Consider the following 17,000-nt stretch of genomic DNA (forward strand, 5'->3'; position numbering starts at 1 on the left):
TTTATAGCATTATGATGTATAATGGGACTTCTTACATATAATGAACTATATGCCTCAACATTTTGTAATTATTATTTGCCTCAGTGTGGTATCTTGAATGTTTATAAACTGCTGAGATGTCTGTAACAGGTACTGTATGTATCCTCTTATATGTTAACAATATATCTGTAACTGGAGCCTTTATCCCCGGGCCTCTGCTGAAAAAGGACCTGTGTCCAGTCGGACTTTCCCAGTAAACAAATGTAAAATAATAAAATAAATAAATAAAATGCTGTTGCCATACCTCTCAGCTGTACAGATTTTTGTAGAATGTCCAAATTTTTGCCTGATATTTGTGGTCCATTTTTCATAAAATTGTGTTTTTTCTGGCAAATCAGTGGCAAATCATTAAAGACTAAATTCAGAAAAATAATGATAGACATGAGTTTCAGACTTCATACCCTTCAGAAAAATTCATGATAATGCAAAACCTGTTATTCTATCAACTTTCTAAGTTTGTAATAGCAATATTTAAAAATTGTCCTCATTTCTGGGCCTTTGTCCCCCTTTATTTATGACTTTGTCCAGATTTCTTGCTGTAGAAGGTTGAGAGGTATGGCGGTTGTGCTATACATAAGACGAAAGCCAGACTCTTTTTCTGTTAATGCATCATCCACTGGATGTATGCAAACTCTGGTTACAGATAACAACACAGCAGTAGTCACTGGCTGAGTTAGGAGCAGTACCTTTACGTAGTGGTCATATCAGCACATGCTTTGCTGAGTATGCTATACTTGCTGTTGTCAGAGTTATGTTATAGATAAAAGCTAATGGTTTATATAAGACATCCCTTCTTGTTTTAATACCATATGATGAACTGGGTGAAATTCATTGAGACAGTGAATGCCCAATTTATCAGTTCCTTAACATTTTGTTTTTGTACAAAGTAAAAAGAAGGGTAGGTAACTATACTATACAAAGGCTCATTTGGATGGGTGTTGTATTACTGGCAAATTTAAAGGAAGGTATGTGCATACACCATGTAATGGCATATTTTGGTGGGTAATGTAGCATTGGTAGAATAGAAAATAGGGTATGCGTGTATACTATGTTATGGTGTATATCAGTGGGTATTGTAGTATTGGTAATAAGTGCTGGTATAGGGCAGATGATATAGTGACATCCTTCATTATGTTTAACTTTTTTATAAGTAAGTATTTTGGTTTTACTACATTTGGAGAATATTTTAACAAACTACAACAATTACACAAGAATCTCTTGCTTCCATTGGTATATAGCTCCATACATCTCAGCTCTTTCTAAATCCCCCCAAAAATCAAAACTAATCCTATTTACCACATAACATCATATTGATCTAAAACACCTGTTTTTACTATCCTCATTAAATGTCACACAGATCAGACTTGTACCTCACACTAAACTGTTAGGTGCAACTCTTGATGAAAACCTCAAATTTGTGATCCATACAAGTGAAGTAGTAAAACAACACACACCAAAAAAATTGGGTGTATTGTATATGGTCAAACCCTATTGAACTCTTACACTGAAAAAAAAAACTTAAGCCTTTACATTCTTTCTACTATTCTTGATGGTTTTCCAATACTTAATATACAATCCTCACTATCCCTTTGCCTAGATCGGTGATACAATAAAAAGCAAAATTTTCTACTATTATGCAAAATAATTCTCACCACTGATTGGCTCTAAAACAACTGTTCTGGCTAGAGTTGCCTCACTCTTTACATCTCTCCCAGCTTGGAGTTGCACATAAACTTCTCAACAGGCCCTATGAATACACAGCTCTATCTCATGTAATACAACTCTACACCTCAGACAGGACTTTACATTCTTTAGATCAAGCAATGCTCCAAATAACCAAATCAAACAACTGGGCTAGAGATTTCTTATACTATATAATTGATGAAGCTTTCACAAATGTATATATTTTTCCCTTCAGTTCTCTTCTGGAAAGGGGACTCTTCTTGTGTTCAGTCACACTATCCCTGTAAACAAATGTTAATAAATAATACATAAAAAATGCATACATTTTAGAGGACCACAAATGGTTTATTGTTTTACCGAATTTTGGGGGTCCTTAAATAGCTGTATAACACGGATTTGGCAGTTGTCTTTTAATCTGAATTTGGCAATTTCATAACATAAGCTGCAATATGTTACTCTTGCTATACTGGTTATGATTCCGTTGTAGTTTTTCATTGCTGGAAGTAGAATGTTGGGGTAAATTGTCAGGATTTTCTTTCCACTCTTTTCAGGTCTTATCATGATATATATATATATATATATATATATATATATATATATATATATATATATATGTATGGTTTCACTTCATAAACGCGAATTGCTGAAATATCGAATTTCAGCAATTCATGTCCATGAAGCCGAAACCTCTAAATAACGTAAGTGCATAATTGCGAATAGGACTATGTTAAATTCATGTTTATGCATTTTCATTATCATAAGGAAGGAAGTGTTCAGCTGGGATGGTGTCTGGAATTTAAGGTAAGTGAGTCTGCATGAGTGTTTTTGTAACTTGTACGAGTGGGTCAGGGTAGGGAGGTGGGGGTATGAGTGTGTGTGTTGGCTGTGTGTGATTGTTTTTGTTTTTTACTGTTTGTGCGATCTCGGAGTTAGTATATATATATATATATATATATAAGTGGGGGGGTGTGGGGGGTGCAGGGGGCTTGCCCACCTTCATATATGTAGTGTAGGTGTGTGTCTGTGTGGTGTTGTGTTGTATTTCAGTGTTTTGTGGTGTGGGTGTTACGGTTTGTGTGTTGTGTGCTGTATACTGTATGTTCAATGTTGTGATTTTGTGGTTGAGAGGTGTTGGTGTTTTAATAGTTTCGGCTTTATACTGTCAAAATGCTGAAATTCGATATTTCAGCAATATGAAGTGAAACCATATACATACATACATACATATATATATATATATATATATATATATATATATATATATATATATATATATATTTTTTTTTTTTACAATAGGTCTGTACCAAGTTATGGACATCTTTCTTGTTGAGTCTACATATTTTCAGAGGATATAGTTTTGATATTGTTTGTACTATATGGTACAAAGTATTTTATAAAAAAATGTGAGAGAACAGTAAATAGGTCAGTAGAATTAGATTGTGATATCTGGTCTGTTTTATTCCATTCTTCTAATAGCACATCTTCATATGATTCCGCTAGTGTTCTTGTTTTTACTTTTTTTTAGTGACCAAGCTGTAAGAATGGGTTTATTGTCATTAAATGTATTAAGAACCATTTTCAAAGTATAGAGGATTTCTAGGATATTGAGTGTAGTTGATATGTTATATTTTTAGATATGGTAAAGTTTTTTTCATTTACTAACACATTTAAATTATTTTACTGCAAAACTGTATTTAGTTGCTTCCCTTTCTGTTCAAACTATTCAACATTTATATTACCATACATTGGTTAGAGAGACTATTTTCCAGCTATATTCTTGAAGGGTATTACAGTTGCAAGTGGAGGAATATATTTTGTTGCTATTGTAGTCATTTCTTAAGTAGTAGTAAATTTGGATGTGTCATTATTTAAATTACATTTTGAAATTAAGTGTGATGATAGCATGCAATCATTTTTCATTAGTGTTATCACCATCTTCCATATCTTAGTCCCAGTCTGTTGTCAGCAAATATAATGTATGCTTCATTTATGTTTGGGGGAACCACAAATTGTCTTTTAACCTGCATTTGGCAGTTCTCATAATTTTAGGGGTTTGTTGAAAGAGCCACGCTTCTAATTGTGGCCATTTGTAAATTATATGTCCTGCCTGAATGCAGCTAATTGTTACTGTTTTCTTAGTATGGATGATACTGGTACCATGATTTGCAGTAATGTTAAGATGAATGTATCTTTAGAGTGCAAGCTTAATACAGCTGTCAAAGCAGGTATTATTTTATAGAATGTTAAAGTAACATTTATTGTGGAGCATCTTTGTAAACAATGCATTGTTAGTGAGGAAGATTGTTTGTTAATAGAAGACTTCTTTTATACTTTATTCGTCAGCTACATGTTTCTATTTTCAGTCCATTGTTGCATAATTCATTTTATAATTTCTCCAAGTCTTTTAGGTTTCTAATACCATAACAGAAATGGACCCCATTCCTAAGTCAAAGTATAATTAAAGTTTATGAAATTAGTGTTGTTTCAGTCTTTGATGTTAGCCAAACGCGCTCTTATCAGTACCTGCAATGTGCCCAGTAGTGACTCCTGCAATTTATATGGGGTTACATGTATCTTAACATATCTAAGTATTACCTCAATCAAACAACCCCCTTCCTGAAGTTTACCTCTTCCCATAGCTATACTTCAACCACTTTCCTAGATATGGAGATTTCCAAGGACTCCAACAATAAAAGAATCACCACTGATCTATTCAGAAAACCAACGAGGGTTAACTTATTATTTGACAGTAAAAGTCTGCATCCTGCAAAAGCCAAGTATAATGTGGTGAAGTCCCAAGGCTATAGATTAGCTAGAATTACCACAGAGATGGAACCATTTTTGAGAAACCTGAACAACTTAGAGAATGATTTTCTAGTGAGAAGCTATGAAAGTCAGATGTTAAAAACATCCTGGAACCCATTAGAGAACTGAAAAGGACTGAAGGACCTTCATTCAACCTCCCCAGTAGGAGAATGTTAAGAAATTCCACAGAGAATAACAAATGCAAAAATAGCTGCATCCTGACATACACTTTGGATTATCACAGTATCAAAAATGTTACTGAAGAAAACTAGGCCATTGCCACAGGAAACCCTTTTCTGAATAATATCTTAGATGAAGCCCCATCCTTTGTTTACAGGAAAGCCAGGAACATTAGAAGTTTTGTTGAATTTAAACCTAGACTATATAAGAGAAATGCTAAAAGATATGAAGCTAATTGTACATTTTGTATATTTATACAGCAAGGTGATAGTTTTTATTGCCCTTATTTAAAGAAAATCACTAAGACCACTGCAGGGGGTGACTGTAACACTACAAAAGTAATTTACAGAGCACATTGCAATGAATGTGATGCATTTTATGTGGTTAAAAGTGTAAATAAACTTAAGCGTAGGATTTCATGTCATCTGGCACCAGTCCGCTCTGGATGTAAAAATAATGCACTGGCCCAACACCTTCCTCTTCATAAAAGACACACAGGTTTTAGGTTTCAGATACTGGATTACATAGACATGGGTGATCTTGAAGGAACCATCCCGAATATGCTGGAGAAAGGTGAACTCATGTGGCAATTAAAGCTGAACTCTTCTAGGAAGCCTGGGCTAAACTACTACCATTCACTTAAAAGTATACTGGAACTTAAAAAATTGTGACGTTGTTTGCATGACTAATTTTATTTTATTTTATTCTTCCAGTTGGCTTTAAATACCATGTTAAATCAGTTTTAATTTAAGTGTATATTTTGTTTCCATCATAATACATTTTTTTCTTTTTCTTGTTCTTTTTTCAACTTTATTCAAAATGACATGTAATAACAATACTAATTCTACAATAATATTTTTGTAGATAGTTTTTAGGGTTCTTACACAGACCTGAAAAAGTCTAGAAGGATGAAAGCGATCTTTGTTAACAATAGGTTATAGAAATAGAATATGATTTTTACAACTGATTTTTTGCATGCAAAGTGTTTATGTGTATATTTATATATATTTTTAGATTGCCAAATGGTGTAAGGTTTATATATTTCCAGCCATGTAGTATATTATCTTGGATAAAATCACGGACTTAATAATCTGGTTAAATAAGAGGTACCACATCATTATTTATTTTTATTTAAAGTACATAAGGGTTATTTTATTATGACAGCTACTAAGTAGGGCAAGACCAGCCTGAATGTCACGCTGATGGGGGAAAAGATGTGAATTTAACATGCATACTAATAACACTTTGTTTTACAGCACAATAAACCACTCCCTTACCTGATAAAAAGTATATATATAGTTAGAAAGCATGTGAGGAAACTATTACTCTGTTTTTGTTTTACTTGAATCGCTTGTCTGTGTACTTAGTAAATAGGGTTGCCACCTTTCATCGTGGCTAAAACCAGAGTAAAGCCACATCCCCACGTCACCAGTAACCCACCTGTCCCACCCCCTTCCCACACACATTCTGCCCATTTTGTGACATCATGATGACATCAGCTGGTGCAAAACGCCCTCTTTTTCCATTTCTGCTACCTACTTTCGGCTGATTTACTATACTTTTCTGTAAAAAAGCATAGTAAATCAGCCGATTTACAAACTCCAGTAGTCTGTTTCCTTTTTTAAACAGAATACCAGAGTTTGTATAGTGTTTTCCGGACTACCGGAGAATCAGTTTGATTTCCAGATAGTTCGGAAAAAAAATGGAGGGGTGGCAACCCTATTAATAAAGGATTTCAACTGGAAACAGACTGCCTACCCTGCTTGGAATACTTAGCATTTCCGTACAATATTTCAAATTATCTATTTCTTTATTAATTTTTTGACTTAGGACGAGTTTAAGTTTGCTATTTCTACTACCATTATCTGATCTGATTAATATACAGTGATTAACTAGATATATCTTCCACACAGAGAAGTTTCTTACACTGTTTTAAATTCTTTTTATAAGACCCATTGCTCCTACTACTGTTGGAACTTTCTGGGTATCCTTCTTCCACATTGTCCTTGTTTCTGCCTGCAAACCCTGGTATTTTATGACTTTGTGTCTCTCTATATGTAAGACATTGTAGTCACTGTGTGTAGCAATTTTAATGATCAGTTCTACTTTTGTCTTCTTTTTATGCACTACCATATCTGGTTTTCTCACATCAAGTTTTTGAACTGCTGGTAATGGGTGAGCCCATGTAACATAAACTTCGTCATTTTCTATAATGCTTTGTGTCTCATGTTTCTAGTGTTTTGCAGCTACCTCAGTATTATAATATTTGCACAATCCTGAATGCCACAGTCTTGCCACATTATTATGCCTTTCAGTATACAGTCCTTCTGCCATTAGTATATCACAACCAGCAACAAAATCTGTGACCGTTTCCAGTTCTGTTTTACAAAACCTACTGTTTGTTTCTTCCACATGTTCAATGGATTTTGTAAACCATCACTGTAATAATCCCAACGTGTTCATAGTCCACAATCTTGAGCCTCCAATATTAACTTGTCATCTTCTGATTTAAATCCACCTCTCCTAAACCATCCCTGTGTTCGATCCTGATCAACGTGAAGTTGTTCAAAGAGTTTTCTATACTTGCAACTATATTTATGAATTGTCCAAATGTCTTGCCTTTTCATCTGATCCTTTATCTTATATTCTTTTTTTTTTTTGTTTTTTTCTTTTGGCACTTTCAGTTGCTGCCTGATTTTTATTTACTTCTGGTTTGATTTCCATTCCTGCTTGACACCAATATGCTTCTGCTAAACTAAGCAAGGAAGTCATCTTAGACTTATTCTCCTCATGTTTCAAAATCTTCACTTCATTTGGGTCTTTCGAGGTCAGAAGATATGTATGCAGTCCCATGATTGCAGATCTATACATGTAATCAATTTTGAGGAGGCCCATACCTCCTTCAAACAGGGAATGTATAGTCTTGGTATACAGTGACCTTTATAAATCATTTGGTGAGCATGAAGCATCCTTCTTGTTTTCCTATGTAGTGTATCCAACACATTTTGGGGCCAGTCAGTCACTTCAAAACTGTAAGTTAGGACAGGAAGAGCAAAGTGATTTATAGCTTGTACTTTGTTCCTAGATGTCAATGCTGTTTTCAGTATTAATTTAAGTCTTCTAAAGTATTCTTTACTAAGTTTTATTCACATTTGTTTATGTGTTATTGTTAATTATTCACCCATTCCAAAATATTTATACACTACCTCTTGCTCAGGTTCTTTTATATCACATTCCTGTCCCAAACTGATGTTTTCTTGGTGCTGCGGCTTTTCTACTTTAAAGGTTGCTTTTTCACATTTATCAAGACCAAATGACATTCTTATATCATCTGAAAAAGTTTTGACCACTTGCAGATGTGCTTTCAGTTCCTCATCTGATAAACTATACAGTTCTAAATCATCTACAAAAAGAAGATGAGAAGTCTTTGCACTTTGTTGTTTTCTGAGATCCAAATTGTAGCCATGATCTAATCTGTTAAGCAGACAACTTAATGGGTTAAGGACAAGACAAAGAGCAGCAGCAACAGAGTCACCCTGGAATATCCCCCTTTGAATTTTTATCCCCGGAATAATAATTTGTCCTTTATCATGACTTAACTGCAAAGTTATTTGCCACTGTTTCATGGTTGCTGTAATGTAATTGATCAGTATAGGTTGTATCGTATACATTTTAAGCACTCTTTTATCCATGAATGTGGGATACTGTCAAATGCTTTTTTGTAGTCTGTCCATACCATACTTAAATTCTTCCCTTTTTTACAGTTCTCCATTATGACTTTAACAACACATGATTCTTTGTTCCATATGACTTTCTTTTATTACCCTTTTGTTCTATTGACATGATTTTTCTTCTAAATGATTATAAACTCTGCTGGCATCAATTCCAGTGTATAGTTTATACATTGTCAGAAGGCAAGTTATTGGTCTATAGTTTTACGATAGCTTGCAGGTTCACTCTTAAGTAGGAGTATTGCTTTTCCTGTTGTTAAACAGGCTGATGTCTGTTCAGGGTGTGCATATAAATAGTTCTTACTCATGGCTAAATCTTCATGTAAAGATGCGAATACTTTTAGCCAGAAGTTAGGTACTACATCTGGACCTGGGGTTTCCCAATTAGGAGCTTTTCTTAACTTTGTTTCAGTCTCTCTGGCCGTTGCTTCATCCCATTTCATAATCTGTACATTTGAACTTCTTATTCTTTCTTTTACTTCTTCTATCCATTTAGCATCTTGTTATGTTCCACAGGATCTTCATAGATATTTCTCCAAAATGTATCTATTTCTTTTTTTTGGTGGTGTTTTAATTCCTTTTGCCTTATTTCCCAGTTCTCTATAAAACGTTTTTGGGTCATCAATAAATTGCTTATTTTGTACTTTTTCTTTACATTTATCTATGTTTCTTCTAAGTTTTTCTGCCTGTGCTTTTATTTTAGTTTCTTATTTGCGACAGTACACAATAGATCCTAATCTGTTATAATACTGTGTGTTGTTTTTATCATATCTGCCTTTCTGAGTATTTTGTTGATCTGCTCCCTCTTTGATACTCTTCCAACAGTGACACTTCTTGTCATAACTGCTTCATATTTTCTCTATTTGATACTTCCATGATGGCATTCTATTTCTACATTTTCTTTCCCTTACTACCCTGTGTTCTTGTGTTAAGATTTTTATCTGTTATTAATTTATCTGTACAGTAATATATAGGTTCATAGGTAGGTACTAGGCTATCTGCCCAAGGGCATTTATAAGCATAGCCAGAGTGTGTCAGCTTTCACCTCCCCATTGATTAATTATCTGTGCCACTGTCAAGAACAGCCAATGAAGTGATCCCAGGGGTGTATTTTCTGTTACCCATCCACTCGTCAAGGTTTCTCTTGAAGAGTGTTAGTGAGGGGCTCTGCCTAATGTAGTTAGGAATTTTGTTCCAAAGCATGGGGAGTCTCTGTGACAGGAATCTATCCCTCCAGCATGTTCTATTTATTGTTGTGGTGAGGTTTAGCTCACTAGAGTGAGTGGCTCGCAGTGACTTGGATTTCTTTAGGTGGAGCATGTCCATCAATTCTGAGTTGGCCATGGCTTTGTAAGTCAGGCAGAGATCACCTCTGAGTAAGTGATATGCCACTGAGTACAGCCGGAGTTTTTTCAGTCGGGCTGTATAGGATATATGTTTGAGGCCAGTAATCCTCTTGGTGAGATACTTTTGTGGTCTCTCCAGCTGTTGGAAGTGTCTTGTGAGGTACATCCCAAATGAGGCATTGTACTCTATGATGGGTCTGATGAGTGACGAGTAGAGGAGCACTATAACCTCTTTATTTCTAGATGCGAACCCTTTAGTAATTAGATGGGCTACATAGAAGGATTTCCTAACTACTTTGGCAATATGATTATCAACGGAGAGATTACTATCTACCTCGGTCCCCAGATCTCTTATTACCTCTTCTGTATTAAGGGGGCTGCCACCTATGTGGTAATTCATGGGTGTTTTGTTTTTCCCAAATGGGATGACTATGCACTTTTTGGCATTTAGCTTGAGACCATTACTTTGACACCAGGTGTCCGTCTCAGTAAGGCCCTTTTGGAGACTGTCCGTGTCAGCTGGAGAGTCAATTATGGCTCCCAGTTTGCAGTCATCGGCGAACTTGGTTAGCCATAGTCCTCCTGTGTTTGCCTGTATTTCTGAAAAGTATATGCCGAACAGTAAACTCCCAGGACCGAGCCTTGTGGGACACCACCTGTGACTGGTTTAGAGTCGGACCTGGAGCCCGCTATTCTTACCGTGTGAGTTCTGTCTGTAAACCAGTTGGCAACCCATCTCATGATGTAGGGGTTTATGTTCAGGCTGGTGAGTTTTTCTATAATTCCCGAGTTGGGAATGGTGTCAAAAGCCTTGGCAAGGTCAAGGTAAGCTGTGTGAACCACCTTCCCCTCATCTATGGCCTTGTTGACTGTTTCAAAGAAGTCAACCAGGTTTAGTAGGCATGATCTGCCCTTAACAAAGCTGAACTGGGTTGGGTCAAGTGTTTGGAGGTTCCCAATGTCTTTGTTAATGAGTTCCATGATGATGAGCTCCATAGCCTTGCAGACCAGGCTAGTCAGGCTTATGGGGCGATAGTTACCAGGGTCAGTCGTGGCCCCTCCTTTGTGGAGCAGAATAACCATTGCTGTGCACCATTCTATGGACATGTAGCCTGTGGAGAGGCTGAGGTTGAACAGTGTGTTTAGGTGGGGGGTTAGTTTAGTCTGTAGTTCATGCAAGATGCAGCCTGGGACACCATCTGGCCCCATTGACGCTGTGCTTTTGGCTTTTGAAAGGGCTGTTTTCACCTGTGAGTCTGTGATTTCTGGGACACTACACATTTCCGGTATTGTTGTGGGCCCTTTTGGGGGTGAGAGGGGGGGCGTAGTTTGCACTGAATCTATCTGCCAGGATGTTGGCAATATCAGTAGGTTCAGTATATTGTGTGCTATTTTGCACTAGCTCAGAGCATATCTGTGAGTTGCCACTTAGATTCTTGACATAGCTAAAGAAGGCTTTGTGGTTATCTTTTGAATCCTTGGCTATTTTTCTTTCAAAGTTAGCCTTGGATGATTTTATGAAGGACCTCAGTTTCTTACTGATACTGATCAGGGATGTCTTTCCTTCTTGGGATTTGCTTTTTTTCTGAACTAGTTTCCTCCTTCTATTGTATAGCCTGTTTATGGCAGGGGTCCACCAGACTGGTTTCCTTCTCTTAGGGGAGTGAATCTTGGTTTTGCTAGGGATAGCACGATCCATGCATCCTTGTGGGTGCTCATAGCGTGTATTTTGTAAAGGTTCCTGCATCTTGGACACTGTTATCCTTTAGCGTGGGGGCTGTGAAACTTACCACCTCTGTCTTAAGTAAGGTGAAGTTTGCTATAGAAAAGTTTTTCACTGTGGTTTCCTTGGTTGGGGGTGGTGGTGTGGTGTGGACATCCAGAGTGATTAGTTTATGGTCTGATCTAACCAGTGATGGGGTGACCTCCAGTGCGGAACACCTGTCGCCCATGTTGGTGATGACCAGGTCCAATATGTTTTCATCTCTGGTAGGGGAGTTTACCAGCTGATCCAGGGCATTTGAGTTGATAAATTCCAGGAAGCGCTGGACCTGGGAGTTTGTACTTGAGTAGTTTTCCCAGTTAATGGTAGGATAATTTAAATCACCCAATATCAGGGTGTTCAGTAGGACCTTCATGTTTTCCATTGTCTTCATAAAGGTGGAGTGGTGGTCCTGGGTCATGGAGGGTGATCTGTAGCAGGCCACAATTTGCACTGCAGATTTGCCAGATGTTAGTTGCACATGGATGATCTCAGAGGTGTGTATCACAAACAAATTCCCCTGCACGTAGGAAGTTGCACGGCAAGAAAATTAGAATAAATTCCAAAAAATGAAGCCAGCAACAGGTGAACCATGCAATAAAAGTAGTTTAATAAAAACTACTAAAGCCACATATCATATCAAATAATGACAGACCGGTTTCGGCCAACAAATTATCCTGGCCTTCTTCAGTGAAATACAAAAAACATATGATATTGTGTGGTCTTATATAATGAATAGAGAAATATCATTGGATGACATTCACATATTAATTAGTCAACTCATTAATATTAATAAATGCTAAATACATCATACTGAGAATACAATCAAAAACATTCGTTAAGTCCTGGATTAAACAAAGCCCCCAGTTTGGTAATCCATTTTTTCTTCCGAGCATCAAGTTTCTTATGCCAACCAGATTTTTGGCTTTGATCACCTATTAATTTGTCAATGACAATAACATGAAATTTTGCTGTAGTATGTGTGAGTGTGTGTTTATATAGGGCATTTGAGGTTCTTTTACATTTAATATCGCTAAGATGTTCAGACATACGTAGCCTAAATGGTCTTGAAGTCTGACCAATATAGAATGCATGACAACTACAACAAGCCATATATATCGCCCAATCTGTGTTACAATTAGCAAAAAACCAATTTGCTAATTGTAACACATTACTTGATATGATATGTGGCTTTAGTAGTTTTTATTAAACTACTTTTATTGCATGGTTCACCTGTTGCTGGCTTCATTTTTTGGAATTTGATCTCAGAGGTATCATGCTGTGCTACTAACCTGGAGGTGTAGGTATCCTTGATGAATATGGATACACCCCCTCCTTTTGTGTTTTGGTCCATGTTCTGTGGCCAAAATGTGTGGTATGAGTTGTAGCCCGGTAGTGCTGGGGGCTATGTGGAGCCTTGAACCAGGTTTCAGATACTGCACAGATGTTGATGTTCTCCATACTGAGGAGTTTTTTGAGCACGTGCATTTTGAGATTTAAACTCCTGGCGTTGAGTAGCACAACCCTCATTTTTTTATTTGTGCTGTTTACGGAGGTGGGTTTGACTTTTGAGCCTTGCCTAAAAAAGGCACTATGAGGGCAGCAAGAGCCTTGGCCAGTATTCGAAAGCCTAGGGGTGACAGGTGAAAGCTGTCTCGTGTGAAGCAATGAGGCTTGTCGAGCATGTTGCCCCAGTCTGACAGACACTGGATCCCCTTTGAATGACACCAGAAGCTTAGGCAGTTGTTCAAATTGATCATTTTTGTCTTTATACTGTGATATCATTCTTGGTGAGGGCAGGATGCTACTCAGGGTCAGGGTCTTACCCGCCTGGGCTACGTGATCAGAGAGCTCTTCCATGTCTCTTTTCACGTAGTCCAGGGAGGTACGTCTCAGGTCATTCACACCAACATGAACAATGACAGAGTCATGTTTGTACTTGTTCTGGAGTGACCTGAGTGCTTGTGTTATGTGGTGGATTCTGGCTCCCAGCAGGCAGCTAACAGTAACCTTCTCCTTGTCCAGCCTAGTGAGTGGGACGTCAGTGTGCCTGACTATAGAGTCGCCTATTACTAGTGTGTTAGGTATGTTATTTCGCCTTAAGGGGTATTATATCCTATTAACTTCTGTTATATCACATGAAATCTCTATGGACAGTCCTAATTATTGTGTTCATTTGTTTTATCAAACTTCTAGCTTTTTGAGTTTTATTCACCTTCTGTAGTCTATTTTTTCATTGATCTTAATATGTCTGTCCATCTCTATTAAATCAAGCAACTCTTCTCTTAGATCATTTTGTTCTAAACTGAAGGCACATTTGTTGTTCTCATTTCCTGCAGACATTCCATAGAAAGTTCCAGAGCATCTTCCAGTGCCACATTCTCTTCAGTTTCATCCTGTGTCATCCATTGCTCTTTCATGTGGGAACTCACTGACCTAGCACTCCACAACATTGACTGTGTCAGACTTGCCACAGTTTTCTGTTCCTTCCCTTGCTGTGCAACTCTAACTGAACATTTGTACTAATTTCCTGTGGAAGGCTCCAAAATGTCTTCATATGGCAACTGATCAGATACTTCCTGCTCCAGTAGTTTCTCCTTAATTTGGGTGTCCATTGCTTTATCCTGCTGTGATGTTATCTGAGTTAAATTTTCTACATGAAGTTCTTCACTTTGCAGGTGATCCATAACTTCAGTTTCTATTTCTTTGACTTCTCCATTACTAATCCTTTTTTTCTACTTTTTCTCTTGGTTTTCTTATTTTTTGTATTGTAAAATTTGCAATATCTGGATGCATTTGGCTGTATTTCTCTTCAAATATCTTTGGTGCTGCTCTTTTTGTATTGATTAGCCGCAGTGGTGCAGCGGTAGCATTGTCACCTCACAGCAAGAGGTTCTCCCGTTCGATTCTCGGCTGGAACGCCTTCTGTGTGGAGTCTACATGTCCTCCCTGTGGTCAAGTGGTGTTCAAAAGGCATGCGTGAATGGGCGTGCCTTCATTGAAGGTTGGGTGTTGAGCTGGCACCTCGGCACTGTAAAAAAAAAAAAACAATCTACTGCCAATCATTAGCGGACCGGAGTTCTGCTGTGGCGACCCCTAACCGGGAAAAGCCAAAAGAAGAACAAAAAAGTTTTGCTTTCTGCTTTGCATAAATATTGTAAAATATTAAATCTCTTTTTTTCTTCCCCATGTCCATATTTCTTCTTCAGATGTCCCCTGCTCCTCCTGTTTCTCATTAGTTTGGGAACCAGTTGTTCCATCATGCTGTGATATAACCCGTGTTAGACTTTCTACACTAAATCCTTCACTTTAGAGGTATTCCATAATTTCAGTTTCTATTTTTTAACTTCTACTTTACTAATCTTCTGTTCTCTGTTCCCCCTTTATAATCTTATTTTTTTATTGTGAACTTTTCCATATATGGATGCCTTTGCCTGTATTTCTCTTCGAATATCTTTGGGGGCTGCCATTTCTGTGTTGATTAATTTGGCTTTCTCCTTTGCATAAATATTGTACCATATCAGAACTCTCTTTCTTTTCCATGTCCATATTTCTTTTTTATACCTTTCAAAATTATTTTGTTCTTTACATTTTCTCACTTTCTCAGTCACTTTTTTTTCCAAACAGCCCAAGGTTTCTTGGTCTATATAATTTTTTTCATGGATCTGTTGTATTAATGAACACAAATTTGCATTTCAAGCTTCTGACAGTTTTTCTTGTTCAAGTGTTTTTCTTTCTTCTAATTTCTCTGTTAATCTTTTTGTATATCTTCTGTTTGGAAATTCTGGGCTTCTTGCATAATAGTGCCAGTACATAATTTCTTCTTATCCTCAATAGTCCACACTATCATCTGTATTGCTCTTTTTTGTCCGATCAGTTTTTGTGATTTTTGTGAACTGCTACTTCCTTCTACAACAGGGCTCCATCCTCCCCCTGTGCCTGGCCAAGCCCCACTCTCGGAATGTTTCCTTGTCTTGAGGATTCTACACTGTCATTGTTTTCCTTTTCTGGCACCTGTGTGCCTACCAGGATTGGACACTTTTTTTATCCTCAGTCTTGTGCACCCAGCTCTGTTTTTTTATTTTTTAACCTACGTCTGTCCATGATATATGCAATATAAAATACAGTCTATATCAGTTTCGTCTTGGTGAGAAATTGTGAAAAACAGGGTCCACCTCATGAGGGTACTCACCGAGACTTGAGGTTGAATTCAGTTCCAACAATACCACTGTCCTTTGCTTGCTGATGTCTCATCTCTTCATTCAGACTATATGGCTTTGTGTGTGAGAATAATTTGCCTGATGGTGCATGTGATATGAAAATGTTTAAAAAGTGTTAATCAGATGTCTTAGAATATGCCAGAATATTACTATTGTTGTTTCCTACCAATGTGGTTAAATTAACAAGTAATGCTAACACTGATTTGGTAGTAGTAGTATGTTTGTTATATGTTAGAAACGCTTTTCCTATTTATATAAATTGGTAGCATTTTAGCATGAATATATATGGCTTTGTGTGAAGCTGTTTGGTTTGCACATGTAATTGGGGGTGTGGTTTAATATGAATTCATCTGGCCATCAGTAAGGTGGATAAAAATGGGGGTAGAAGCATAATGAAGTGGACAACCAGGGAGGAGCAGCTTGAATCAGCTCACATGTGTGCGCAAGCTCTCTACACCACAGCATTACCTTGGGCAGTAAATCAGAGAGAATTTAATAAAATTATTTTTGTGTTTAATTTGCAGTAAATGGTACAGAAAATCTCAGTATATTAACTCAACATCTACCAAGGAAGTATAATGATTGTATATTCCCAGTAATTGACTCAAATTTAGATATTCTGACAGACAAAAGTAAGCAGCTCTGGTTTAAATAAAACAGCCATAAGTACAAGCATAGGGCTTACAGCCTCACAGCATATTTATTTCTAAACAATTTTGCTTTACCAGCAATTCATCTATGTTTTGTGAGGAAATCTAGAAAGGGGCAGACAAGTGCTGTTCAGTGTAAACTCCTTAACTATAAATGTGCATTATGTTTTGGACCCGACATAGTGCCTTTTTGCACTGATGACTTAGAACAACCTTAATCCAGATTTAGCATACAAAGCTGTAGTACAAATAAAATAGTTACATGTTCTGCAGATGCTAACAGTACTAAAGCAGTGTTTTCTGCATGTCATGAAAGTGAGACTGTAATTTCTTTCTTTTTTTTATTATTATTATTAAGCTGGAAGCCAGTAACACACTGATAAGCTTAAGTGGATCCCTACTTGCTCTGCAAACAGAAGATGGTGATGATAACATCCAAAGGAACACAGCTGCCACATCCCTTTTCAGTGCAATGAGCAATGTACTGGAAGCTTCTGCTCAGCATTCAGTACAAAGCAGTGAAAAAAATGCAACAAAGGTAATTATTTAAATTTGTTTCAGTAGAAGCTTACAACAACATAAGC

The 17,000-nt window shown here is 37.0% G+C and overlaps 1 protein-coding gene across 1 annotated transcript in view; it reads left to right on the plus strand.

Annotated features, from left to right (window-relative positions):
* PKD1L2 (polycystin 1 like 2) overlaps window positions 1-17,000 on the plus strand; it is a 1,522,374-nt gene that overhangs the window by 683,714 nt on the left and 821,660 nt on the right. Inside the window, exon 22 of the mRNA XM_044081586.1 lies at window positions 16,775-16,954. Coding sequence (XP_043937521.1) covers window positions 16,775-16,954 — 180 coding nt within the window. The remainder of the gene's footprint in view (window positions 1-16,774; window positions 16,955-17,000) is intronic.

The sequence above is a fragment of the Protopterus annectens genome, chromosome 8.part1 (genome assembly GCF_019279795.1).
Source record: "Protopterus annectens isolate FY-2018-M chromosome 8.part1, PAN1.0, whole genome shotgun sequence".
Classification (NCBI taxonomy): Eukaryota; Metazoa; Chordata; order Ceratodontiformes; family Protopteridae; genus Protopterus; species Protopterus annectens.